Below are 27,696 nucleotides of genomic sequence, written 5' to 3' on the forward strand. Positions count from 1 at the left end.
GCCTCTCTACCAGATGACTGGATGGTAGATAATAAAACACCTATTTTTAATTAAGGGTCTGGAGGCAATTCTGGCAATTACAGGCCAGTAAGCCTAACTTCAGTACCAGGCAAATTGTTTGTTTGAAATTATATTAAAGAACAAAATTATCAGACACATAGATGAAAATGATATATTGGGAAAGAGTCAACACTTACAAAACCCTGCTTTTGTAAAGGGAAATCATGTTTCATCAATATTTTAGAATTCTTTAAGGGAGTCAACAAAAACGTGGACCAGGGTGATCCAGCGGATATAGGGTACTTGAACTTTCAAAAAACTGACAAGGTCCCTCACCAAAGGCTCTTATCCCATGACAGCTTACTTTGTTTAAGAGGGAAGGTCCTCTCATGGGTCACTAAGTGCTTAAAAGATAGGAAACAAAGGGTAGGAATAGATGGTTGGTTTTCACAGTTGAGGGGGGTAAATAGGGTGTTCCCCCAACAATCTGTACTGAGAGCTGTGGTGTTCAATATATTCATAGTATCAGGGGGTAGCCGTGTTAGTCTGTATCTACAAAAACAACAGGGAATCTGGTGGCACCTTAAAGACTAACAGTTTTATTTGGGCATAAGCTTTCGTGAGTAAAAACCTCACTTCTTCAGATGCATAGAGTGAAAGTTACAGATGCAGGCATTATATACTGACACATGGAGAGCAAGGAGTTGACAGGGCCAATTCAATCAGGGTTGATGTAGTCCACTCCCAATAATAGACGAGGAGGTGTCCATTCCAGGAGAGGAAAAGCTGCTTCTGTAATGAGCCAGCCACTCCCAGTCCCTATTCAAGCCCAGATTAATGGTGTTAAATTTGCAAATGAATTTTAGTTCTGCTGTTTCTGTTTGAAGTCTGTTTCTGAAGTTTTTTTGTTCAATGACAGCGACTTTTAAATCTGTAATAGAATGACCAGGGAGATTGAAGTGTTTACTTACTGGCTTATGTATGTTACCATTCCTGATGTCCGATTTGTGTCCATTTATTCTTTTGCGGAGGGACTGTCCGGTTTGGCCAATGTACATGGCAGAGGGGCATTGCTGGCACATGATGGCATATATAACACTGGTGCCAGGAACTGGGAGTGGCTGGCTCATTACAGAAGCAGCTTTTCCTCTCCTGGAATTGACACCTCCTCATCTATTATTGGGAGTGGACTACATCCACCCTGATTGAATTGGCCCTGTCAACACTGGTTCTCCACTTGCGAAGTAACTCCCTGCTCTCCATGTGTCAGTATATAATGCCTGTATCTGTAACTTTCACTCTATGCATCTGAAGAAGTGAGGTTTTTACCCACGAAAGCTTATGCCCAAATAAATCTGTTAGTCTTTAAGGTGCCACCAGACTCCTTGTTGTTTTAATATATTCATAAATGATCTGGAAAAGTGGGTGAACAGCATGGTGGAAAAATTTGCAGATATTAAATTATTCAATATAGTTAGGGCCAAAGCTGACTGTGAAGAATTACAAAGGGATCTCACAACTGGGTAACTGGGCAACAAAAAGGCAGGTGAATTCAGTGTTAAGTGCACAGTAATGCGTGTTGCAAAAAAAATAATCCCAACTATACATCCAAAATGATGGGGTCTAAATTAGCTGAAACCATGAAAAAGATCTGGGGTCATTGTAGATAGTTCTCTGAATACACCCGCTCAATGTGCAGCGGCAGTCAAAAAAGCTAACAATGTTAGGAACCATTAAGAAAGGGATAGGAAATAGGGACAGAAGCTGGGACTGGATGGTACTGGGTGGATCACTCAAAATTGCCTTGTTCTGTTCATTCCCTCTGAAGCATCTGGCACTGGCTACTGTCAGGGAGAGGATAATGGGCTAGATGTCCCCAGTATGGCCATTCTTGTATTCAATATGGTTTGTCCAGGATGTTTCAGGAAATTGCTGTGTCTGTGGCAACTATAATTTTAGGGTTGCACCATTTAAAGCACTGGTGTGTACTGCCAAATAGAAAATGGAGATCAGCGTCTTGATTTAAAAGTTAATAGATCCTGGAGGGTAGCAGCCCATTAGTGAGATTATGTCTAGTATATTAACTATGTATTTACAAAAAATTTAATAAAGCAGAAGGTGGTTGAAGAATAATGGCTGGAAATGTACTAGAAGCATCAGTAGCAATTGTTAACTTATAGAAATAACTATGACTAAAAAACACCAAATCAGTGTATTATGCTCCTACCACAAATGTTTTAGAGCCTGAGCCAACATCCAGTGAAGTCCACTGTAGTCTTTCAATTGAGTCCATTGGGCTTTGGATAAGGCCCCGATGAAATATATCATCACTGGGGTTAATACTGCTGAGAGTTTAAAATGCAAGAGGGCTTGGAGAATTTTGATAGATTTATTAAATAAAAGGGATATGGTAGAGTATTCCATTTCACTATTGGATGCTGTAGGAACTATATTACTTGCTTTGAGTAGCAGCCTGACCCCCACCCCGCCCCCATTCTGTCTACACTGCAATTGCAATAACCCAGGGCTCAGAATCAGGGTCCCAGGACCCTGCGGGGCTGGAGGATCCGAGCATGACTTAAGTTGGTGGCCAGGGTCTGAGCCCTATTGCTTTGCAGTGTAGACACAGCCTCGCTTGACTCAGGTCCTGGGAGTCAGCTGGACTTCCTTAGTCTCTCTATCCCTACAATCCGCAATCACTCTATTGTAAATGGAAGCTACCCCACCCCACCCAAAGGGCAGCAGCTCAGGTCCGCATTAAACCATTAACTTCTGATCACTGATCTGCAAGCACACTGTTGGGAGAGTCTCCTGGGTTTGCAATGGAGAGTGAACCGATCAAGCCTTTTGCAAAGCGAGTTGCTTCCTGGTAACATGCAGTAAAGTTTTTCACACAGTGCACTACAGTCCTAGGGCCATAGGGGCCACATTTCAGGATGAGGGGAGGGTGGCTAGGAAATCCAAAATATGATTACTTCAACTTGGATCTCTCACTGCAGTGTGAATGCCAGAGCCCTAGGTTCAAGCACAGGTGAGAATAGTCTTTTTATGTAGGGTTAAGATGCAATGTAGACACTCAAGCCCAGGTTTACCTAACATTGGTCAGCTGACTTGACTCCCACTAACCCTGGGCTTACATTGCAAAGTAGACATACCCTGAGAAGAGCTGAAATGTTGGCCCTGAGTGCTAAGCTGCTGCTGCAGAGCCTCTTGTAGTTGTCTACCTACTTTCCTCACTGGCCTCTTGCTCTGCAGCAGAGGGAAGAGGACATGGGTCTGCTTTCTCTCTCCTGCGGGGAGCAGGGAATTTGATACTCCTGTCTTCCTCCTCATCAAAAGGGGTAGGGCGGAAGAGGAGGGACAGCCACGCTTCCAGCAGCAGAACAAATAAGCAGGGACTGAGGGTGTAAGAAGTTTGGACTATCCAGGGTGCTTCAGAGACCTGTGCCCATCCCTTCCCTTCGCCCAAAGGCTTTCCATTTCTTTGTGGGCTGAGGGTGCTTCTCAACACTCCCAGGTATCTTGGGGGTGGGGGGCGGGGAGTGGGGAAGGGAATAAAATCTTACTCAGCTGACCCCATAGATCACTTTTATGTCTTCTGCTTTGCTTTGAAGGAGCAGCCTGTGTCATTTGTCTCCATAGAGTCAGCGTTGCCTGCAGCTGATGCTGCCTCCCCTGCTTTTTCTGGAGTGAGCAACCCCAGCTGGGGGGCGTAGTGTCCTTCCTAGAAACAGGAAGGAAAGCGGGAATCTTGAGTTGAGGGTAAGGTGGGGCAAGAACCTAATGTTAACTTTAAACAAACAAGATCAAAATTTAGTCTCTTATCCAAATGGACCCTCTGTTATTTAAGTAGGTGCTAATGTGTGTATATATAGGTGACCTTTAAAAATAGTTGTTGTTTTTGTTCTTTTAACAATTGTACTTACCCCCTCCGTACCTCATTCTCCAATCCTGTTGTGCCTTTGTATGTTATTTAGAAATGCTACCAGGTGTAGCTAGACTGATCTGAATCCTAGAATGACCAATCACTGACGCTTCAAATTTTCTGTCTTGTTTATTTTTTAAATATTCTCTAATAAAATTTATATCTTTTTTCTATATGATTTTCAAATTCACCTTGAGTCAGGCATGCTTATCCTTACTGAGGGGAGGCACCTAACATTTCATCCAACCAACTCCATAGATAATCTTCGCTGTCTTCTTTTTACACTGTTATGTACCCGTTTAAAAGATACTGCGTTTGAACTCTCCACCTTGGTGCTATCAGGCTATTATTGCTAATGCAGATTAGCTGCAAAATACTGAGGTCAAATTATGTGAAGAGCCTACTTTAAATTTACAAGAGTAAAGAAATTCCAAGCTAAAACTGAAAACTCTGATATTCTCTCCTACCAGTGCGACCAAAGCAGTCACCATTAAAATGCGGTCATGATTAAAATATTGACATCTATATCAGATATTGAATTACGTTCTTGTGAACACACATTAACAGTGGTTGAATTTAGCAAAAGTGTAATGACGTGTTAAGGTGATCCTGAATGCTTATACGTCAATTCATAACATGCATGAAACTCTTACCCAATGACTGTTTGGGTCAGGGAGATTATACTAAATGACTCGCCCTTTATCTGGGCAGTTGAACCTTTTCTGAGGTTCCTTTGTAACGCAGCTGCACGAAGAGGGGTTGATGTCCAGGCTGTCCCATTGTGGCCATTCCATCCTAGAGGAGGAGCTCTGAACAGGGGGTTGGGGTGGACTGTCAGTGATGTTTCCAGGAAGGAACAAGGAACAGTATCCTCTGAGCATTGAGAGGCAGTTCTGAGGCTGCTGCTGCTTGGTGATGAGGCAATGATGCCGTACCTGAGGTTTGCAAGAGGGACTTGCCTGTGAGCAATTCGTGACCATCTCTGTTCAAGGAACCAGGAGTCGTGTACACTTCATAAGTAAACACATTATAGTTGTAATAGGTTAACCCCATGTCACTGATTTTTTTTTTATCTCTGACACAAAACTGATCAGCAAGGGCCGACATCTGCTACTGCTTGGCAAAGGGGCAAAAGTAATCATGCATCTGCTATAGCAATACTGTGATTTTTTTTTTTTTTTTAGACCAATACCCTTAGGAAATAAGCTGAATACTAAGCTTATCCTAGTGGGTGTTATCTTTGAAGGTGAATTGCAAGAAGTTTCTCCTGTTGGTTGGCTGTCTTTAAAGACCCAACTTCAGCATTAGCTGCTGAATGCCCCAGGAGTATGAGCAGACAAGTAACTTTGATTGTTGCAAACTGCCACCTTATCGATCACTTCTTGCTGTGGAATGCCTCAATATGTACTCTGTTAGTAATATAACCACCACAAAATGGGACAGAAGAATATCCTACCCAAGGAAGGAAGGTCCTTCCCTTTCCAGTCCCTATATTTAGATAGTGCATGCAGAACATGAAATAACCGTAATAAAGGAAACCATATAGAATTACTGAATAGTGGGGCCTGGGAGAAACGGTACTTATGCCTTTAAAAACAACGAGGAGTCCAGTGGCATCATAAAGAGTAACAGATTGTTTTATATATAGAATAATATATGCCTGTATCTGCAATTTTCACTCCATGCATCTGAAGTGGGTTTTTTACCCACGAAAGCTTATGCCCAAATAAATGTTACTCTTTATGGTGCCATCAGACTCCTCATTTGTTTTTGTGGATACAGACTAACATGGCTACCCCTCTGATACTTACTCCTTTGTTATACTCCATTTTCGAGTCCATTTATATAGCAGCTGTGACAACAGCAATAGAGCATGTGCTGGAACAAGTAATTGGATTTAGATTTGTGATCAGACTTTGCAGCTTTGGAAAAACAAATTGGAAAAACACTTCTGATAATCCCTTCAAGTCTACATTTTAGGCACATTTTGCATTGTTGATAAATAAGTTAAAATCACTTAATCAACCCTCAGAACTTGAAGAACAATTGCAGTTAGTTCTTACTAATCCCAGTGATCTTCCAAATGTCTGTCATTTATTGCTTGTGTGTTCTCCCCCCCCTTCTCTTATTTATGGATAAGCTATGTGCTCATGAAAATAATGGGCTAGTTGCTGTGTACTGTATCTACTTCTGTGCACTCATATGCCTACAAGCTTAAATCCTAACCTTCAATATGCCTTTTTTTCTCCTGAAGCTTTTTTGATCACACCATATCTTATTTTACAGTATGATGATACCTTCATTTATGACATTGTAATATATTTTAGAGTTTGGAAAAAAAAATCTGGTTTATGTTATGGCATAATATATGGTCGGTGACTAATAATGCTCTGGGTGGCATTGAGCTAAAATTTGTTACTTCATCACAGGGCTAGAACATCTTTATAATCCAGCATAAAAATAGGCAGGAAGAGCATTTCTCAGCTTTACGGCCTCCTTTTCTTATTTATCCCTCTGTTTCTATTTTTATGCAGTTCAGTCTGTGTGCATGAGGTTTGCTTATTACCTTTTGAAGGACAACAGAAGAAATACTATACATCTTATTTTTATGTAGTGGCTTTGATATCCAGTATTGCAAAATGTGTCACCAAAAATGTGTGTCTGTCATAAACTAAAGAGAGAGAGAGGATTTAAGGTGAAATTTAAAGTGAGGCTTGGGAGCCTCAGTCTGAGTATCACTGCGCTAAGAAGGCCTTTGCTCACCTGTGAGGGGGAGGCTTGCTGGGCGTAGAACAGAAGTGGGACAGAACTCCCAGACAGAGTTATCCAGGCCTGAAGTGTGTAAAAGCAACTAGAAGAAAGGGAGAACCTGGCTGCCTCCATTAGTAACTGCTACTGCATAAGAGGCAGAGAGGAAAGCATAACAGGTTTGTCGGCTAGGGTGGATTTTTTTTTTTTTTTTTTTTTTTTTTAAAACACTCCTATCCAGAAAAACTTTTAAGTGTGGGTCAAGCCTAAGCCATGCTGGCAGAAGCCCAGTTTTGTCAGTGTAACTGCATCTACACGAGGGGCTTTTGCCAGGACAACATATCACATCCTTAACTAATGTAGCTATGTTGGCAAAAGTTTGTATTGTTGATCTGGCCTGAGAGGCAGACTGGGAATAAAAAGATCAGAGATCAAGCAGCAAGAGCAGTTAATTTGGGGCGATGGAAATATAATGTAATTATAAGCAGACGGTATGCTTGGAATAATGAAGTGAAGTGGAAGTGAAACTATTTTAAAAGGACACAGTCAGATAGGTTTATAGTTATATCTGACCTATGTTTTGTTTATAAACAGTTTGATCCTTCTCCAGTTGCTCTTTGACTTGTCTCTTTCCCCTTTATTTAGTGAAACACAATCCAGCAGAACTCTGTTTAGTTTTATATTGTAATATTTAACTCCATCAGTGATACCAGCTCTGTTCTGGGGGATGGGTTTTGTTAGAGTGATTACCCTTTTAGTCCTAGGATATATATTTCTGTTTATCTCCTGAACAAATAGAACTCTGTACAGTTCACTTACAGAAATTCTCAGACCACTGCTGAACGCTTTCAAAAATTCCACCCCAACTCTGCTCTCACAGAAGTCAAAGATAAATTCCTCTCTGACTTCAGTGGGAACAGAATTAGGCCAGGGCTGAGCACTTTTGAAAACCCCATCCTGTGTGTGTGAAATTTATTATCCTGTTAAAAGAAAGTATACCTATAACCAGAGAACTGGTGGGTATGACAAAGAATTGGTGAATAACTTAACAAACTCTGCTGCATAATTATTTGAATACTGTTCAACCTGCTCTAGAGTGAGTCAAATATTTTATTAATAAACTATCAAAAATCCATCCAGAATTGCTGAATATTTTACCAGTTGAATATTCAAACAGGAACACGCATTGTTTCTGATGTATTTCACGTTTAGCCATTCAGCAAAAACTTCAGCAAAAAGCCCATGACAAAATAAAACAGGTGGCTAGTTGTGTATGTTATCAAAAAACTGCACACCAGTTATCCTCAGTCCAAAAGTGCAAAATATTAAGGGCACTGGATGGTCCTTGCTGGTTTCACTTGAATAGGGGGATAAAGTTCATCCGTAGTATTTCTGTAGAAATAAGCTATTGTATTTCCAAACTACAGCCCATATTATTCAACTTACAAGCAGGCAGACTGCTGCACCTGTTCAGAGCCACATTGACTGATATGGGATTCTGTGTGGGCGTGGCAGTCCATTGGTGTACAAGTAGCAAGAACAGGGCCTGTTTCAGCTACCTTTAACAAGAAAAGGTAAACCTAACAGGGGTGTGGCTTCTGATACAACACTGAACTTTAAGTTGACATTGTAAGGATAAACTAACTATTGATTGTAAAACACACTGGCGCATACTGGAATTTAACACACTGGCAAATAAGACACCACTCTCTAAGTAGCATTGAATGTTTCCCATGAAAATGTAACAAGGACTGTTTTGTGGTCTCTTCTCTTTGGGTAGATTTTTTTTAAATAAAAAAAAATAGTGGTGGTGAAGTGTCTCTCTTTTTCATGTGTGTATTTTACTTTGTGTTTTTAAAGGTACTGGTTCACATATGACTTCCCCCACCACTTAAGGGCTAGGAATCTTAGCTATTGCTTGGTGAGTTTCCTTGCAGACATGGTGGTTGGGGGAGGAAGTGGAAATTTGTGACTGCCCCTTTTCCCTACACTGCAAGTGAAAGGTGTGATCGTTATGCTGGTAGGTATACCCATGGTAGCTTTAGCAGTATAGCTGTGGCAACACAGGCTAGCAACTGGAGTATCTGCCCAGAGTCCCTGGAGGGCCCATGCCATCACAACTATGCTGCCATTGTTACCTATACTAATGAGATTAAAGCTTGCATGGGTATGTGTATCCTTGCTACATTCATATCTTCATTTGCAGTGTAGCCGTACCCTAAATGGCCAACTCCATGTGCATCACTGAATACAAATGTCCATGCTGAGGTTACAGAGTCTAATCATAGGTCTCTGACCATGTAACTCCCAGACCTTGTCAAAAATGTGCATTAACTTTTTGGGTAAAAAGTAAGGCTGCCAAACGATTATAACATTAATTGTGATTAATCGTGTGATTACAAACAATTAAAAATAAATTGTGCTGTTAAAACAATAATAAAATATTTAAATAAATGTTGTTCTTGGACACAAGTCAAAACATGAAGGGGTATACAAAGGTTTAGCATATCAGGTACGTAAATATCTTGCAACACTGGCTGCAACATTGCCATGCAAATGCCTGTTCTGACTTTCAGGTGACCTTGTAAATAAGAAACAGGCAGCTTTTTCTCCCGTAAATGTAAACAAACTTGTTTGTCTTAGTGATTGGCTGAACAAGAGGAAGGACTGAGTGGACTTGTAGGCTTTGAAGTTTTACATGGGTTTGGTTTTGAGGGCAGTTATGTAACAAACAAAAAATCATTTGTAAGCTACATTTTCATGGTAAAGAGATTGTACTACAGTACCTGTCAGAGGTGAATTGAAAAATTCTATTTCTTTTGCTGCTTTTTCCAGTGCAAATATTTGTAATAAAAAATAATATAAAGTGCTCACTGTACACTTTGTATTCTGTGTTGTAATTGAAATCAATGTATTTGAAAATGTAGAAAAACATCCACAAATATTTACAGTTTAAATTGGTATTCTATTATTAACAGTGCAATTAAAACTACAATTAATCGAGTTATTTTGTTCTGAGTTAATCACTTGAGTTAGCTGTGATTGACAGCACTAGTAAAATAAATATATATACATTCAATATGTTGAATGAATATTTTAAAACACAACTGGTGTGTGTGTGTGTGTGTATATGTGTATATAAAAATAAATAAAAATTTTCCCCCTGGTTTTCATCAAAAACAGAAACTTTGAAATCTTTATTTTTATTTTTTTTCCATTCTCCCTCCCTCCCCTTTTTCTCTTTTCCTTATTTATTTTTGCCACTCAGTGCAGTAGGATAAACTGTCTCTAGATTTTTTTTCACCTTTTCTTTAATTGCTCTGTAATTTCTCAAAGCTTCCTCAAGTTTGGAAATGATAGTTGCAAAAGGAGAAATGAAACTCTTTAACTGTTACTGTGTAACTCTTTATTAGAGAAGTGTTGAGAAATGTATAAAGAACTGAGGGGGCGGGGGGGGGGAAGGAATCTGGAAATAATTCCCAATCCCTGTGAGATGAAAAATTCTTCTTTTTTGGGGGGGGGGGAGGGGGGAGAGAGAATTTTTGGGGGGGGGGGGGGGACCAGATTTAGCAGTTTTAACTGCTGTTCAATTCCTGCCAGCAGATGATCTAGAACTGCCCCTCGTATCCTCTTGTGGTGGTTTGCAGATATTTGGGGATGTTCCGTAACTCTGTAAAGTATTGTAAATTCACTCAGATCTGAGGGGACTGTCCCCCTGCAGAATGGCTGCTGTGACACCCACCTTTATCAGGGCAATCAGTAGAGTGCAGTGGTGTACATTTCTTGCATTCCTGTTGCCCTGCATCAGGTCAGTTGAGCACTGACATGCAAATAGAATGAAGGCATTTCAACTCCCTTTAGATTTATGTAACAAACAAGAGATGGCAAAGCCAGCAGACAGCAATAAGTTTTATTTTTCTCTGGGTAACCTTTTTAATGCAGCTAACACAGATTAGCCCTCCTTTGCTTTATTCTTTTTTCGTCTTTACTTTCCTTGAAATTGGAGCTTCTTGTGTGGTGTTTGTGTGGTTTTGGGGGGTGGTGGTGGTAGTGGTTGTTTTTTATTTTTAATAATTTCTCTTCCCCCCCCCCCCCCCCCCCCCCAGCCCCCTTAGGTGTCCCTTCCTTCTGTGTCTTACACAGAAAAATTGTTTCCTCCAGCCACAATTCTGAGTAAATCCATGGTAGAAGAGTATACTGGTGTGCATTACTTTTCTTTTGCTGCAGTACAGGAAATACCCTACTGTTGAGCCCTTTCTTTGCTGTCAGCAGTCATATAACTGTTTTTAGTCAACAGCTCACCTCTGCAGAAGTGAGATGTTGAACATTGGTAGAACAGGGCATCGGGCTACTAGGGTGGAAGTTGAGAGTTGATGTTGATAGGGGAACAGAAGGAGGGGGCTGAATAGGGAGGAAGGTTGCTGGGAAGGTTGTCTAGTGTATTTAACTGATATGTAATATTTTTAACATTAACCTGTCACCCTATTGTGTTTGCTTGTATGACATATCCTATTCCCTCAGCCTTCATCTGATTTTTGTTTTAATAGAATGTGTGCTTTTGGGGCAAGGACTATGCCTTCTTCGGTGTTGGAAAGTGCCTAGCATGCTTTGGACGTTAACACAATATAATTAATTATAAAACCAGTATATCCTTCATTTAAATTGCTGATATGAAACTGTGGAAAAATAGATACGTGCATTTGGGGTTTTTTGTGCTCTGACAGGGAATGCAAGAGAAATGTGGCTATTACTATAATCTAACTGGATTTAAGATTAAACAAATAAGGGAAAAATGTCTTTTTGGTAGGCGCTATGGTAAACAGCAGAAGTGCTAACAGAACGAGTTATGCTATTTTTGAGGTTGAAAGCAGATACTTTTTTTTATCGATCTATGGATCTATCTATCCTACATATTCCGCTACTGGGTTAGTGAAGAAGATAACTATAATAGCTTTCTGTATAGTGTTTTTCTATATCAAAAGACAATCTAGTATGTTAGAAAAAGACTGTCAAATATTTAACCACGCCTTCCATTTTTGGGTATCTATGTAGAAGATACATGATGGGGTGCTATACTGTTATTTATAATGCTTCATAGGGATCTGCTAGCACAGGTCTCTTAACTACTCAGAGTCCCAGACCTGGGAGACTCTGCTCTGCCCTTTCCTTCATAAGCATTGGGATTCCTCTGATCAGAAACCAGATACAGGGACTGAATATTTGTGAACTACAGCATGAGTTTGATTTGAGGTTCTAGCTAAAGAAAGAGAGGGATGGCAAGTGGAATATAAGTTAGAGGATCTATTCAAACTAATTGTCTGAATTTTTCTTTCAGAAGAACCTGTAGTCCTACAATGTGATCAGCAGGGAATGAAGCTCGCTACTATAAATGCATTTGCTACAGTCTTTAAACATATGGCTGTTCCCCATTTTCTCCTCACTAACTAACTGTGAAGCTTCACTTTGAGTCTTTGTACTGTACAAATCAATCATTTAAAATGGCTTTGTCATTTCACTTTTTTTTCAGGGCTTTTAGCTCGACTAGAGTAGTGCATTCTGTGGTGACATCTTCATAAGAAACTGGCTTTCTTTTTTTCCCTTAAGCACGAACTTGAAAAAAAGCCAGGTTATTTGTATGAAAGACACACGTATTTTGTCTCCTCTTAACCTTTTTATTCTCTCCTTCTCTGCTATTACTCAGTTCTGTACTTCTCCAAATCTTATGCCGTGACATTTTACAGTTGTGAATTTCAACAAAAAATACAGGATCCTTCTCTGTAGGCTCATGAAAGGAGGGAAGGTAGAGAATAATTTTGCTGATCTTTTATATATCTATCCTGAATGGACTCTGGGTTGGAGGGAAAGTAAGCATTCTGTTTAGTGCCTTTCATTTGGATGTGGCTATTTAGTATGAATGTTTCCATTGGCAAATTTAATGTGTTCAGTATATGTTCTATAGAGTAGTGCCTCATTTGCGTGCAATCTTTTGGAAAGTCAGGGTTGTTGTTTGTTTTTTTTTTTTTTATTTTTTTTATTCTTGAGGGTAGTTGTCTGGATCTTCTCTCAACAAAACTCTTGCGGAACCTATTAATTCTAAGTCATTTTTTAGACTCTGATAATATCCCATTTATAAATATTTTTGTAACTTTTGCAACATACTTTGTGATTGAGCAGAGGCAGGGGGAAATATAGTGAAGTATTCCATAATGGTAAAATTGGTCTAATCCAGAGGTTCTCAAACAGGGGAGGTGGGTCCCCTTAGATGGGAGGGGGTTGTGGAATGTATTCTGGGGGGCATGAGAAACTTTATGGAGGAAAAAACCTCACTATACACATTTTACCCCACAGCAACAAATAACTGGCAAAGCTGATTCCTCCAGACATATCCGGTCTTCAGATGGCGCTCTGTGTGTGATGGATTTCTGCTAAGCTTGCATAGTATTATACAAAGTCTTTACCTTAATCCATTTTCTACAACATGATGTGCACAATTAATTGTAAGCATGCATCACAATCACAGTTTTGCTTTTGCTCTTATTAGAATGGATCAAACGAATGAGCCAAACTCATATGAAAAATACAGAAGCCAAAATTGATTCAAGTGAAGTGCCTCTGCCACTTTTATCAGTATATGTACTTGTGTGGCGGGAGGGATGGGGGGCGTGAACTACTACAGACACAAAGAAGGAGGGCGCAATCAAATAAATTTTGAGAACTACTGGTCTGATCTGACAGTGAGCAGAACAGTTAATGTGTAAGTATTACTCTATTCAACGTGCCCTATAGAACATAAGAAAAGTCCTAAAGTGTTTATCCCGGGTCTGATATACCAGTACAATTCAGGATAGCAAATGGAATAAATGTGTGGCTATTTATAATAATTTGCACACTTACATTGTCCCTTTGATCTGCGAATCTTAGTGTTTTGCAAACATTAATTTAATTAAATGAATAGCCAGTGTGTTTGCTATCTACATTCTCATGATGGCTTAATTGAAATAATCAATTTGTTTTCTCTAAATTAATTTTTTTGTTGGGCATTTATAGCTCCTAAATTAGTACTCTTTGCTAGATTTGGTTAGTACCTGTACTAGCAGACCAGGGGCTTATGTGAGTTCCTCTCGCATATGCAAGGTTTGAATGGTACTTTTTACTCCATTGCACAAGAGGTAAATGAGTACTCAAGGTACAAGGCAATGGACCGCTGGGATCCATTTTGTTTGTATAGCACCTTGCTTTCTGAAGAATTGTAAAGTATTTTAGACTGCTATTTAAGCTATAAAGTGCTCCTTTCATCTGCTGCTGAAAAGAACTCAACTCTGGGATAAAATACAGCACCTACTTAACAGCTCCCGGACACCCTACATAATAGTTTTAGGATGTGAAATAGAAGAATATCATTTCTAATTGAAATTGCAGAAGGAACTTGGGTAGGCAAAAGATAATTGAGTTGGATTTGGCCTTGAGACCAGGGTTGACATTACCACCCTTTTGTGACACTGAAATTTTAATGTCCACAAGTGATCAGGAACGTGATCATATGTCTCTCGAGAACAGAGACCCAGCTCAGAACATACCTTTATGCACCATTCGAGTCCTCTTCACATGTGTGAATCTCACCTGCTGTCATGAGGATTTGGCTCAGTGCATTCTGAGAAGGAAGAAGTGCTGTCTTCAGAACTGACAAAACCAATTCCTGTTTGTACCCTGGGCTTTCCTGGGTTTACTGTCCAATTTACTGTACAATTCTATATAGCTTGTGAGATGTGATGGATTGACACAGCTCAGTGTTATGTATGTCTGCTAGTCATACGCTGCCATATAAATACTATCCTTCTTGGTAGAGTACTGGAGGCTGTACTGCAGCTCTGTATACTTCTTGTGATGCAAGTGAAGCTAACACTATTTATATACACACTATAACAGGGGTCGGCAACCTACGGCACGCGTGCCAAAGTTGGCTGATTTTTACTGGCACGCGGCATGGGCTGAGCCACTCAGCCCCACCGCCACTCTGGAGTTCCAGCTGCCGGCTCCTGCGGGACCTGCTGCAGGACCCACCGCGGGTCCAACTCAGCACCCGCAGCTGGCCTGGGGGGAAGGAACCCCAGGCTGGCAGCAGGCTGAGACCCCGGCTGTCAGGAGCCTGCAGCCGAAACCCCAGAGCGGGGGTCGGGCTGAGCCACTCAGCCCGCCCAGCTCTGGAGTTCCCGCTGCTGGCCCCTTGCCAGCCGGGTCCCGCCGCTGGTCCCACTCAGCACCCGCTGCCAGCCTGGGTGAAGGAACCCCAGGCTGGCAGCGGGCTGAGACCTCAGCTGGCAGGAGCTGGGGGCAGAAACCCCAGAGTGGCGGCAGGCTGAGCCAGTCGCTGCTCTGGGGTTCTGGCTGCTGGCCCCTTGCCAGCAGGGGTCTCTACCGTGCAGCTCCACTCACCTTGCTTACGGTTGGAGGCTCTCTTGCAGACAGGGTCCAGGACTCCAGCCCTGCTCAGGCCTACCAGCCACCTACTCCACTCACCTCAGCTGCCAATCTTGGTTTCCAGCCCTTGCTCAGCCTGCTTTCGGGCCTGGAGTCCCAGCAGGCCACCCTGGGCTCTGCTCCTGGCCTTGGATCAGTCCTCTTCAGCCTCCCTGCTGTGGCCCACTGTCCCAAGCCTGGGACAGTGAGGGTTGCATGCCAGGCAAGAGGGGGTGCAGCTCAGAACCCCATCTTAAAATTGCTTATCTTAGACCACACTGCCTTGGACCTTGTGCCTGCCTTCTATTGTCATTTTTTTTCCCACTGAGAGTTAAAGGGAACATTTGACAAAATGGCAGCTCCTAAGAAAGCGAAGCTAGATGTCCGATCATTTCAGCCTGCTTGGACAGATGCATTTGGATTTATTGAAAAGAAGGACCGTGCTATTTGTGCTTTCTGTTATGAAGGTGGTGTTTGTCGCACATCAAGTGTTCGACATTTTGAAACGAAGTACGAGATGAAGCAGACGAGACTGAATCAATCAAAAAGGCAGTAGCAGCCTGAGAAGCAAAGCAGTGTTTTTAAAAGCTTAAGTGTAAGTAAAAATCAAGCTACAGAAGGAAGTTACAAGATTGCACAGTGCATTGCAAAAAACAGAAAGCCATTTACAGATGGGGAATATATAAAAAGTTTTTCTCAGCAGTTCAGAGATTTTGTTCAATGATTTGCCAAATAAAGATACAATCATATCTAGAATAAAAGAACTGCCCATCTCTGCCAGAACAGTTTAGAGACGCATAAGTGAAATGGCAGAAAACATTAAGGAAAAGCAGACGACTGCATTGAAATACACAGCAGTGTTTAGTGTTGCAGTTGATGAGAGCGTGGATATAAACGACGTTCCACGTTTGGCGATTGTTGCAAGATACTGTGCTTCCAATGAAATCCAAGAGAAACTTTGTTGCCTAAAACCCCTGCATGGCACAACAAAGGGGGAAGATGTACTGGAAAGTTTTGTAAACCATTTTGAAGAACGAGTAGTTAACGTGAGAAAAATATTGTGTGACAACAGATGGTGCTCCTGCCATGGTTGGAAAACAGAAGGGATTTGTAAAGTTACTTGAAGATCAAATTGGCCATCCGACAGTCAAATTTCATTGTATCATCCATCAAGAAAACCTGTGTGCAAAAATTTCTAATTCAGAGCTTAATAATGTGATGAATACAGTGGTGCGAATTGTGAATTTCCTTGTTGCTCGATCTGCTTTGACTTGCAGACAGTTTCAAGCACTGCTAGAAGAGATGGACAGTGCTTATAACGACATCCCACTTCACAGCAACATTTGGTGGCTAAGTCGTGGCAAGGTTTTGGTGCGCTTTTGTAAACTGTTTTGAGGCAATCAAGGCCTTTTTGTCGGAAAAAGAACAAAACTACCCTGAACTGGATGATGACAAATGGCTGTGTAAGCTCATGTTCCTAACTGATACCACTGCTCACCTGAACGAATTTAACCTCTGTCTCCAGGGTGCAGGGCAAACAGTTCTGGAACTTTATGAAGCCTGGAAAGCATTTGTTGTGAAACTAGCAGTTTTTTCTAGGGATATTCAAACTTCTACTTTCCGCTACTTCCAACACATAAAAGAGCTATCGACACGTTGCACTGTCAGTATCGATGAGATTGGAAAGTACATGCAAGAACTGGAATCAGAATTTTCTGACAGATTTCAAGATTTCCAGCGATTTGGCCCAATGCTTTCTTTTCTAATTAAACCTGAAAAGTTCAACGAAAGCGACTTGGATTTGTCTGTATTTCAGTGGATGAGTGTTGAAGATTTCGAAATCCAACTCATTCAGTTAAAAAGCTCAGAATTGTGGATATCAAAGTTTGTGGATCTGCGGAGCGCACTTGAAGCTACCGAGAGAGATCATGGGGCCTCTATTCTGACCTGCTGGACATCCCTGCCAGTGAAATTTAACTGTTTGAAGAAAATTGCAATGCTTTCAGCATTTGGATCCACATATCTGTGTGAACAGGTATTTTCACACATGAAATCTGTCCTCTGTCCCTCTCGGAGCCGGTTAACAACGATCACTCAGAAGCCTGTATGCAGCTTAAAGTATCCAAATACGTGCCAGACATTGGAAAACTCAGCAAGGAAAAGCAAGGACAAGGACCACACTAAACAGAAGATCTGCATTTTAATTTAATTTTAAATAAAGCTTCTGAAACATTTTGAAAACCTTGTTTACTTTACATATAACATAGTTTAGTTATATATTAGACTTACAGCGAGACCTTCTAAAAAGCGTTAAAATGTATTACCGGCACGCGAAGCCTTAAATTAGAGTGTATAAATGAAGATTCGGCACACCACTGCTGAAAGGTTGCCGACCCCTGCACTATAATCTGATTTTTACCCAAGCCTCTTGGACAAATATGAGACGCTTTCTTAAATGCTTCTTTTTGGGGGATGGGAGGAAATCTGGTTTTTGGTGGCTGTAATTTTAATTACACAAGTGTGCCACTGAGAGTCAAGATTGAAATCTACTATTTTATCTTGAATACTTTATTTTCTATCACTTTATCATGATATTATGGAGGTAGGCATTGAGATCCTTCATGGGTGACTCTACACATCAAATACATAGAACAATTCTTTCTGTTGGACTTGTGTCAGAAGATAGATAGTATTTCTTGTACGACATATAGGTATGTTTGACTCAGCATGTGCATTATTTTTTACCTTCAGGCTTTTGTGGAGGCCCAGAATAAGCTTACAGTGCCCTTTCTTGAGCAGTGTCCTGTCAGAGGGTTATTCAAAGAACGAATGACTGAGCTCTATGACTATCCCAAGTACAGTTGCCACTTCAAGAAAGGAAAAAGGTATGTAAAGAAGCTGTTGGGTGCTTTTAGATCATAAAGCTGAATTCTAAGTCCTGGTTATAAGTAATAACTAGGATTACTAAGCTGGAAACGTCGAGGGGGGGCCTGAGGAAATTTTGCTATTTTTACCTTGTGCAATTGACAGGACTTTACGTAGTCATTTTCATTATCTTTCTATGGATATTCTTTTGCTCAAAAGACCTTTAAATATCAGCAGAGGAGCAGAAAGTCATACTGTTTAACAAGGATTTAAAAAAAGAAAATAGGACTATAAGGGTACTCATTTAAAAACTTTAGTTACTGACAATTTTGCCAATTTAAATCGCAACTTTTGTTTCTTTTAACTAGGCGAGGGTAGAAAGCGGGATGTTGATTTTTGGGCTTTCCTCAACTGCAGAGATGGAGTTGTAGCTTGGGTTACCTCGTCCTATGACATCACTACAGAGACATGCAACAGTTCTCAAGCAAAAAGAGCAAAGAGGGGACGTGATAGCCTTGTTTGTAATGTCCGTTTGTCCCATGTGGACATTTATTAATTGTAAAAATTCATAAAGAGCCCTTTCTATCTTTCAGTTCAGCCTTTTTTCAGTCAACCAATAGGTTTTGATGCTTTGCCACAACTATCCACAGGTGCAAGGAATTCCCCTATCTTCCTTCCGTGCTGCTTCACAGAGATTGGGAAAGGAGGACTACTCAGAAAGTGGCTTTGCTACACAAAGCCAGGGAGAGGAGCTGTAGCTCTTCCGATAGCATCCCTATCTGAAATATGTATTCACTATCCATTAGTAAAGATCAGCCTCATGTGAGAGACTAACTTCAAAAAACTGTGATTGTTGTACCACTTTTAATCGTATTTATCCAGATCTAGAGATTACATGATATAAAAAGGACTTTCTCATGTACATCTTACTCAGTTGAAAAAAAGGCCTATAAACTTCTTATGGTTATAATATTTAGAAATTCATAAATCATATCATTTCAACTATAAGATAAGAAATAGCAGCTGCAACTAAGCATCTCTGAAACAGCAGCTATTACAGATACTCTTTAAAAAGCTGAGGGAACACAAAAAGTGTTCTGGGAAACAGTGATCCAGTCACGCTAATTTAGTAAACTAGGAAGTGAAAATACCTGGCAACACAGAAGTGAAATTAACTTAACAAAAAAAAAAAAAAAAAAAAAAAACACGTTTGTAGTGATAATCAAGATGACCCATTTTAGACAGTTGATAAGAAGGCGTGAGGATACTTAACATGGGGAAATAGATTCAATATGTGTAATGACCCAGCCACTCCTAGTCTCTGTTCAAACCCAAGTTAATGGTATCTAGTTTGCATATTAATATTAAGTGTCCTCACACCTTCTTGTCAACTGTCTAAAATGGGCCATCTTGATTATCACTACAAACGTGTTTTTCTCCTGCTGATAATAGCTCATCTTAATTAATTAGCCTCTTACAGTTGGTATGGCTACTTCCACTTTTTCATGTCCTCTGTAAGTGTGTATATATATCTTCTTACTATATGTTCCATTCCATGCATCTGATGAAGTGGACTGTGGCCCACAAAAGCTTATGCTCAAATAAATGTGTTCATCTCTAAGGTGCCACAAGGACTCCTGTTCTTTTTGCGGATACAGACTAACACAGCAGCTACTCTGAAACCTGTCTCCTGACACTTATTGCTGTGCTAGACCTTAGCAAGGAAATGCAGGGAAACCATTTCAAATGCAGTTTCTTTTATTTAAAACTTACTTATCAGCCACCAGATACAGTGCTCAGGTTGGAGGGAAACATAAAGGAGTCATTTGCTCTAGGAAGCATATGAGGGGAAAAGTTTAGAGAATGAAAACTGTGAATTATTATTTTAAAAACTTTGAAATAGTAATATTGAGTGCAAAGGTTTTTTTAAGGTAAACTGTCCTATGAACCTTCCCTAACTTGCTAAGATGTCAAAATTGTCAAACTGTTCAGTGTCATGTTGTAGTGTGGAAGTTACTTCATCCTCTATTGTGTATATAGTATGTGTGTGTTTTGTTTGGGTTTTTGGTTTGTTTGTTTTTGGTAGAAGGTGGCTTACATGAATTCCATATCCCTTTATTCCAGAAGCATTTGGATACTCTGTTGTAAAGATGTCACTACTGTATGGCTTCTGTTTGTCTTTTATGGCTTCTTACCAATCTTTCATACCTCCTCCTCCTCCTCCTCCTCCTTTTTCTTTCTTTTTCTTTTTCTAGCTGAGCTGGAAAATAAAAATAGAGTTCCTTTTTTACTCACTCAGTTTGTGTTTTCCAGGTATTTTCACTTTTACAATACTGGACTACAGAACCAACGAGTATTATATGTGCAAGAATCCTTGGATGCTGATGCCAAAATATTTCTTGATCCAAATAAGCTTTCTGATGATGGCACTGTGGCTTTACGAGGTCAGTGAGGCAGGAGTTTTTTTAAGAACAGAGATTGGGATTATTTTGAGGCTACAAAACTATAAAAGTTAAGGTTTTTTTTTGTTTTGTTTATATCAAAACATAATGTTCATAAGTATTTTTGTGGGGAAAGCTATGGGGTCTGATTGGGGTTTTGTCTACTAAAAAAAAAAAAAAAGCAAAAGATAAAAAGATTTCCTAATGATTATATGTATGGGGAAAGAATATCTAAAGTCACTTGGGTAATCTTTCCTCTTTCTCTCAGAACAGTCTGTTGGCTTTCTGGATTGTTTTATAATCCCCATATGCATTTGTGTGATGGACACCTCTAATTCTCAGGTGCCTCAGCACTTTCTAGTGTAGTTTCTTTCAAATGTCAGTTCAAAGTATTTGTCCAGCTTTATGCCAGAAATGGTAATTATTGGGCAAGGCAGAGTGGGAGTTCTCCAGAGTAGTGCTTTGCTTCTCCACTGATTGTCTATACAGTACAGAGTCCAGTTAAAAATGCTGATCTACCTTTTACAAAAGTTTTTGTATATTAATTAAGCTGTACCTGTGGCACAGTCATGTCAGCCTCATGCTACATCCATGCACAGCCCAGCTGCGTTGAACAAGCAAGGAATGCCTCTAACTTGAGGCAGAATCCTAGTGAAGGCCAGGCAGTATGTAGTTTTCAAATGAGTTAGCCGGTTGAGAATGTGTGCGGGAACTTAGGGCTTACCTTAACCTATTAACTCATGTGAAATGTACCCTCTGTAGGCTGAACTGTTTGGCAGTAGTGACCATAATGTAATTAAATTTAACATCCTTGTAGGCGATGAAAATATCAAAACCCCCACCACAGTAACTTTTAACTTTTAAAAAGGGGAACTACACAAGAATAAGGATGCTAGTTAGATGGAAATTAAAAAGAGCAGTCACAAAGGTAAAATGCCTGCAACCAGCATGGAGCCAACTTAAAAACACTAACAGGCTCAGACTAAACGTATACTCTAAATCAAAAAAGACTACCACCGTGGCTAAATAGTGGAGGCAAAAAGGCATCCTTTAAAATATGGAAGTCAAATTCTAATGAGGAAAATAGGAAGGAACATAGACACTGAGATATATCCTAAGTAGCCCTGGGATAAGAGTGAGGGTCCCTTTGTAGATCAGTAACTGGTTGCAAGATAGGAAACAAAAGGCAGGAATAAATAGTCAGTTTTCACAATGGAGAGGGATGAAGAGTGCAGTCCTCCAAGGATCTGTATTTCACCTGTACTGTTCAATATATTCATTAATTATCTGGAAAAGGGCATGAACAGTGAAGTGGTGAAGTTTGCAGATACAAAATTATTCAAGATAAGTCCAAAGCAGGCTGTGAGGAGTAACAGAGGGATTTCACAAAACTAGGTAACAGGGCAACAATGTCCGATGTAATTCAACATAGATAAGTGCAAAATAATGCACATGGGGGGGGGAAAAATAATCCCAACTATACATATATAATAGATTCTAAATTAGCTGTTATCACCCAAAAAAGTGGTCTTGGAGTTACCATGGGTAGTTCTCTGAAAACATCAGCTCAGTGCATCGCAGCGATCTAAAAGGCTAACAGTATGTTTGGAACTATTAGAAAAGGAATAGAAACGAAGACAAAAAATCGTAATGCCAATATATAAATCCATGGCGCACCCATGCTTTGAATACTGTGTCCAGTTCTGGTTGTCCCATCTCAAAAACATTCTAGTGGAACTGGAAAAGGTTCAGAGAAAGGCAAGAAAGATGATCACAGGTAAGGAACAGTTTCCACATGAGGAGGGACTAAAAAGATTGGGGCTGTTCAACTTAGAAAAGAGACAACTAAGGGGGGGGATATAAGACAGGTCTATAAAATCGTAAGCGATATGGAAAAAGTAAATAACACTTCGCTGTTCACCCTGTTTATTTACCTTTTCAAACAATACAAAAACCAGGAGTTACCTGATTAAATTAAGAGGCAGCAGGTTTAATTCAAACGAGAATGTCCTTCTCTCACAAAGCACAACTAACCGGTGGAACTCATTGTCATGACGTATGATGGCCAAAAGTATTACTAGTTTAAAAAAAGACCTACTTATGTTCATGGAGGATAAGTCCATCAGTGCCTATTAGCCAAGATGGTGAGTGATCCAACCCATGCTCAGGCAACCCTAACCCTTTGACTAGCAGGGAGTGAAAGACTGATGGATCATTCCATAATTGCTCTGTTCTGTATACTCCTCCTGAAGCTCTGTTGGGAGACAGGATACTGGGCAAAGTTGATGATAGTCTGGCTCAGCATGGCAGCTCTTATGTTCTTACCTCAAGTGAGTTAACACTTTTTTTCCTATTGAAGACCAGGCCTCATGAGCTATAAAGGTAGGTAGAGGGGTGGTGCGCCTATGCACAGGGGTGAAGGAAGGCTTTTTAAAAAAATAAATAAATCTTAATTTAATTTGTAATTATATTGCTAGTGGAAACACCAGGCCAAATTCAGGCCTGGTGCAATCCATTCTCTTCGGTAGAGTTGAGTTTGTTTATAACCAGACTGAATTGTCCCTCAGTGTCTGGGCCAACATCCATCTAAGGCTCTCCTGAAAGATGTTGCAGAATCTTGTTTTCCTCCCATAATTCAGATAGAACTACATAAATCTCGGGTCTTTTCCAACTAATTCTGTTAGGACTGATGGTGCACAATTTTTCCAGTTTATTTCTCTATATTTTCTATTGCTCTGCAGAGTCTAACTTGAAATGACTGTCTCTGGAATGGCAATCACTTTCTTTGAGGAAGTTTGTCCTTTGTCAGCCCATCTCTACCCCTTTTAAATTAATTCATTATAAGCCTGCCTCTCTACTCTCCCCCAGTATTCACAGGCAAGTGAGGAAAAGGCTCATAGTTCGGATAGTTGTTAGTAGAGTGTCCTCCGCATTTGTCACGTACCAGTCTTTCTTTGTGTAAAAAGGATGGCATGCTAAGCTAAACTCTCAATCAGTGAGCTGTGAACTTCTGGAATCTCCAGGGACTCCAGAAAAGTGAATACCATGTGTTTGGGAACAATTGATTGTACTAAAGATCCCTTCATATCCCCCAGAACGAATTACCAACCATCGCTGATGAGATCTTCTGGGGGCAAGCAGGTGATTCTGCTAATTATGTTGACCTCTCTGGTCGTTAATGAATACTTGAATATTCTGGGTGAAGTAGTATCTTTTATTGGAGCAAGTTCTGTTGGTGAAAGAGACGAGCTTTTGAGCTACACAGAGCTGTGTGTAGGAACTCTAATAAATTTATAGATTTATTATAGGGTCAAACAGTGCAAATTTTGAAAGCTGCATTTGGAAAAAAAGTGTGCCGCTTCCCAATTTAATTACAGACAGGTTTTTAGGAGGGAGCGACTTGAACACTGCAGAGCCCACCAGTAAAGTGCCATGCCTCCTCACTTCAGCTGTGATTTACTCTAAGCAATGGATTGGAAGTGACAGACGCACTAAATAGTTCCATCAGTGGCAGCTCTGGGAGTAGAAATCAAGAGTCCTGCCTCGCTGTCTTTTGGGATAACCACTAGACAGCACTCCTTCTAGTTACTACATATGTGTATAAATAACTTGCATCACCACTTCATTTTGGAAGATGGTAAGATGCTTCCAACCTAAAGATGTGCAGTAGATGAGAGATGGCCAGCAACCAAAGATCACTGGTGCTGCCAGTGCATTCACTACTAGTTGCTGGCGGAGGGAGGAGCCACAACCTACTTCAGTAGTTGAACCCCCCCCCCCCCCAAAAAAAAAGTGTGCTCTAAATGTTTATTTAAAAGTGAAAGTTATTTTTTTAATGCTTTTCAACTTTAAACTGGTGACATGCTTCTGTCTGTCTGTGGCAAATGGTAGAAAGTTGTGCAGCCAAATAGAAAGAGTGACCTAGGCATTTGTTTGTCTTTATCTATAGGTTATGCATTCAGTGAAGATGGTGAATACTTTGCTTATGGTCTGAGTTCCAGTGGCTCAGACTGGGTAACTATCAAGTTTATGAAAGTGGACGGTCCTGAAGAGCTTCCAGATACGCTGGAAAGGGTTAAATTCAGTTGCATGGCTTGGACCCATGATGGAAAAGGCATGTTCTACAACTGCTATCCAAAACAAGATGGGAAAAGTGATGGTAAGTATGCCTTGAATCAGTGGAGAAAAATAACCCCTTTTTTCAAGAGGTGGGTGTAATAGTGGCTAGAAAATTGTTTTACTTGAGCACTGTTTAACCACATACATGGCAAGTTGCCCCAGGAAATTTCCTTAGGCAGTTGAGAAATGTGTAGAATATTGATTGACCTCTTGATACTCACTCCCCTCTGAGATTGCTACTTCTACAAGTACTGTATACTGCACTCTCCATTCCTGCAAAGACTTAACTAACATATATGCATTCCCTGATCATCGTGGTAAAGGTGTGTAAGTCTTTGAATGATCAGGGCCTAAATCCATATACATGATTTTCCTTTAAGTGTTTTTTTCCCCTCTCTCCTTTCTGATCCTTTGTTTATTAAAAAAAAAAATTTACTCATATTTCTTTCCACAGTGAGGTTTTTGAAGATCTTGTACCAAGCACTTTTTGTTACACATACTGGGAGCAAGTCTTTCTCTTATTTTTACACATTCAACTGCAATGGAACTATAATTTGGACAAACTTCCAAATTTTGGAACCTTGCCTGTCCTTTTTGCATTGAAATAATGCTCTAAGTTCAGAAGTTAAAAAATCACATCGCGGTGCTGTAGTGTAAATCTAGAAGTATTTGGTAAGGATTGAGTTACTGACTAAACTGCATCTGTCTGTCACTCCTGAACATTTAAAATAAACAAATGGTTAATGAGAAGAAAAAGAAAAACAGGAAATGCAGCCTAAATGTTAAATGCCCAAAAATTACTGGGCCAATATTCTTTTTTACCTTGATTTGATTAAACAAAATCTAATGGCATGGATTCCTATTTTCCTATCCCAAACTTTATCTAGCACTTCAAGCAAAGCTTTAAAATATCACTTCTTGATTTTCAGCAAGTATTATTATATGAACACTAACTGATAACATTGGTATCACTAGGATATTATCTTACTAAACATCTAAATATCTTACTTATTAAAAGGGATGACTATAAATGGCATCTCATGTTACACGATGCCAAAACCTACTCAGATATTTTGGACTCCTTGAATGTTTGCAGTTGCTGATAGCTTCCAGAAAATGGAGCATGAAACAATGAGTCTTGAAATTAGCAATATTTGTCATACCTGCTTCTCCCCCGAATACACACCCTTCTTGTGTAGTGAGAATAAGAATGGCTGCTGACCCTTATCCGGCTGCAATCCTTGAATAACTCCATTCACCACAAGTGTGTGTACGGAGGCAGAGAAGCTTGCAAAAAGTTTATGGTGTTAATGAAAATTAAATAATTCCCTTCTGAATTATACCAGGCACTGAGACCTCCACTAATGTGCACCAGAAGCTGTTTTACCACATCCTTGGGACAGACCAGTCAAAAGATGTTTTATGTGCTGAATTTCCTGATGAGCCAAAATGGATGGGTGGAGCTGAGGTAAATTGCACACTTTATTTATCTTTATGCATGTTCAGCCTCTTTGATTAAACCAAACTGTAATATTTATTACAAACAAAAAAATCTGTGCTAAGACCATTATTAAGGTTGCAAAGTCAAAGGCTCAAAAGTTAGGAAGTGCCAGAATTAAAGCTACTTATACAGTTTTAATTCGGTCATTCTGTACATCTGCATTATGATACAGACTTTAATTTCATGATCTCATACTATTTTTTTTTTTTTCCCCTTGGGATCCTGCGTCATTCAGCACAAAGTTTGGACAAGCTCTGGGGATGAAGCAGGGTAGTGTAGTGAAGGAGACTGTTGCCTATAGGCCCCCTGACTCATTTGTTGTGGAAGTTGAAAGTGCATTGTGAATGAGGCAGAGTATGTGCAGGAAAAGAAAGGAGGGTTTCAGGGATAAAGCAGGTGAATGCTCTCCTGGAGAATTGGATTTTATCCTTCCCTTGCCACAGAATTCCTGTGTGATGCTGGACAGGCCATGTAAGGGTTGGTCTACACTGGGGGGGGGGATGTAAGAAACGCAACTTCAGCAACAGGAATAGCGTAGCTGAAGTCAACATATCTTATTTCGACTTACCTCGGGTCCTCACGGCGCGGGATTGGCGGCTGTGGCTCCTCCGTCGACTCTGCTACCGCCGCTCGCCCTGGTGGAGTTCTGGAGTCAACGGGAGTGCGTTCAGGGATCGATTTATCGTGTCTAGATGAGACGCGATATATTGATCCCCGATAGATCAATTACTACCCGCCGATTCGGCAGGTAGTCTGCATGTACCCTAAGTCACAATTTTTACAGGTGATCACTAATTGTGACTGCCTCATTGTATGGAGCCTGACGTGGGACCCGGAGGTCTGACTTGCAGAGGTGCTGAGCACTCACAGCTGAAACTGAAGTCCACAAAATCTGTGATTTGAATATTAAGTGTATATAATATATAATGTTAAATACTCTGAGAAATCAGGTCCTAGATGTCTTAATTTGGGTACACAATTAGTTAATACTTTTGACCTTGGTCTCAGTGTCTCAGTTCCCATCTATAAAATGGGGATAATAATACCGTTCATCTCATAGCTGCCGTGTGAAGCTAGATTAATGTTTATGCAGCGCTCAGATGCTATAGTGATGACTACTCCAGAAAAGCCTGCAAGGAAATTAATAGTTGTCTTCAGGGTGGGATTTGAATAGTGTTAAGCAAATAAGCAGAGCCACACACTGAATAATAAAGATAAAACAAAACATTGAATAGCTGCCATTTAGTAAGCAGCATCCTATGGTACATGGAAGGAGGCAGGGTTTTTGTGGAAAAAATTACATGTGATTAAGTAGTTAAAGACACTATCATAATTAAGGCTAAGATTTTGTCATGGATATTTTTAGTAAAAGTCATGGACAAAAAAGATTCACGAAGCCATGACCTGTCCGTGACTTTTACTAAAAATATACCTGACAAAATGGGGATCTGCGGGTCCCCACACTGTCTGAAGCGGGGCAGCTGCGCAGGGGCCAGGAGCTGTGGGGGCCCCCCACTGCCCGTGGGGGCCAGGAGCTGCAGGGGGTTGCCCACGGTGGCCTGGCGTTCCCCCCCAGCTCCCGACCATTGCAGGCTGAAGTCCATGGAGGTCACTGGAAGTCACGGATTCTGTGACTTCCA

The 27,696-nt window shown here is 40.4% G+C and overlaps 1 protein-coding gene across 2 annotated transcripts in view; it reads left to right on the forward strand.

The window, feature by feature from the left end:
• The window catches only part of PREP (prolyl endopeptidase), a 172,450-nt gene that overhangs the window by 7,385 nt on the left and 137,369 nt on the right, over positions 1-27,696 (forward strand). Inside the window, exons 1-5 of one of the 2 annotated variants that reach the window (XM_054023550.1) lie at positions 13,040-13,170; positions 17,882-18,015; positions 20,309-20,439; positions 24,386-24,595; positions 25,902-26,023. In XM_054023550.1, coding sequence (XP_053879525.1) covers positions 17,960-18,015; positions 20,309-20,439; positions 24,386-24,595; positions 25,902-26,023 — 519 coding nt within the window. In that variant the 5' untranslated portion in view covers positions 13,040-13,170; positions 17,882-17,959. Of the gene's footprint in view, positions 1-13,039; positions 13,171-17,881; positions 18,016-20,308; positions 20,440-24,385; positions 24,596-25,901; positions 26,024-27,696 lie in introns of those variants that run through there. The other variant, XM_054023548.1, reaches the window with a different exon arrangement.

This window comes from Malaclemys terrapin, chromosome 3, assembly GCF_027887155.1.
Source record: "Malaclemys terrapin pileata isolate rMalTer1 chromosome 3, rMalTer1.hap1, whole genome shotgun sequence".
Lineage (NCBI taxonomy): Eukaryota > Metazoa > Chordata > Testudines > Emydidae > Malaclemys > Malaclemys terrapin.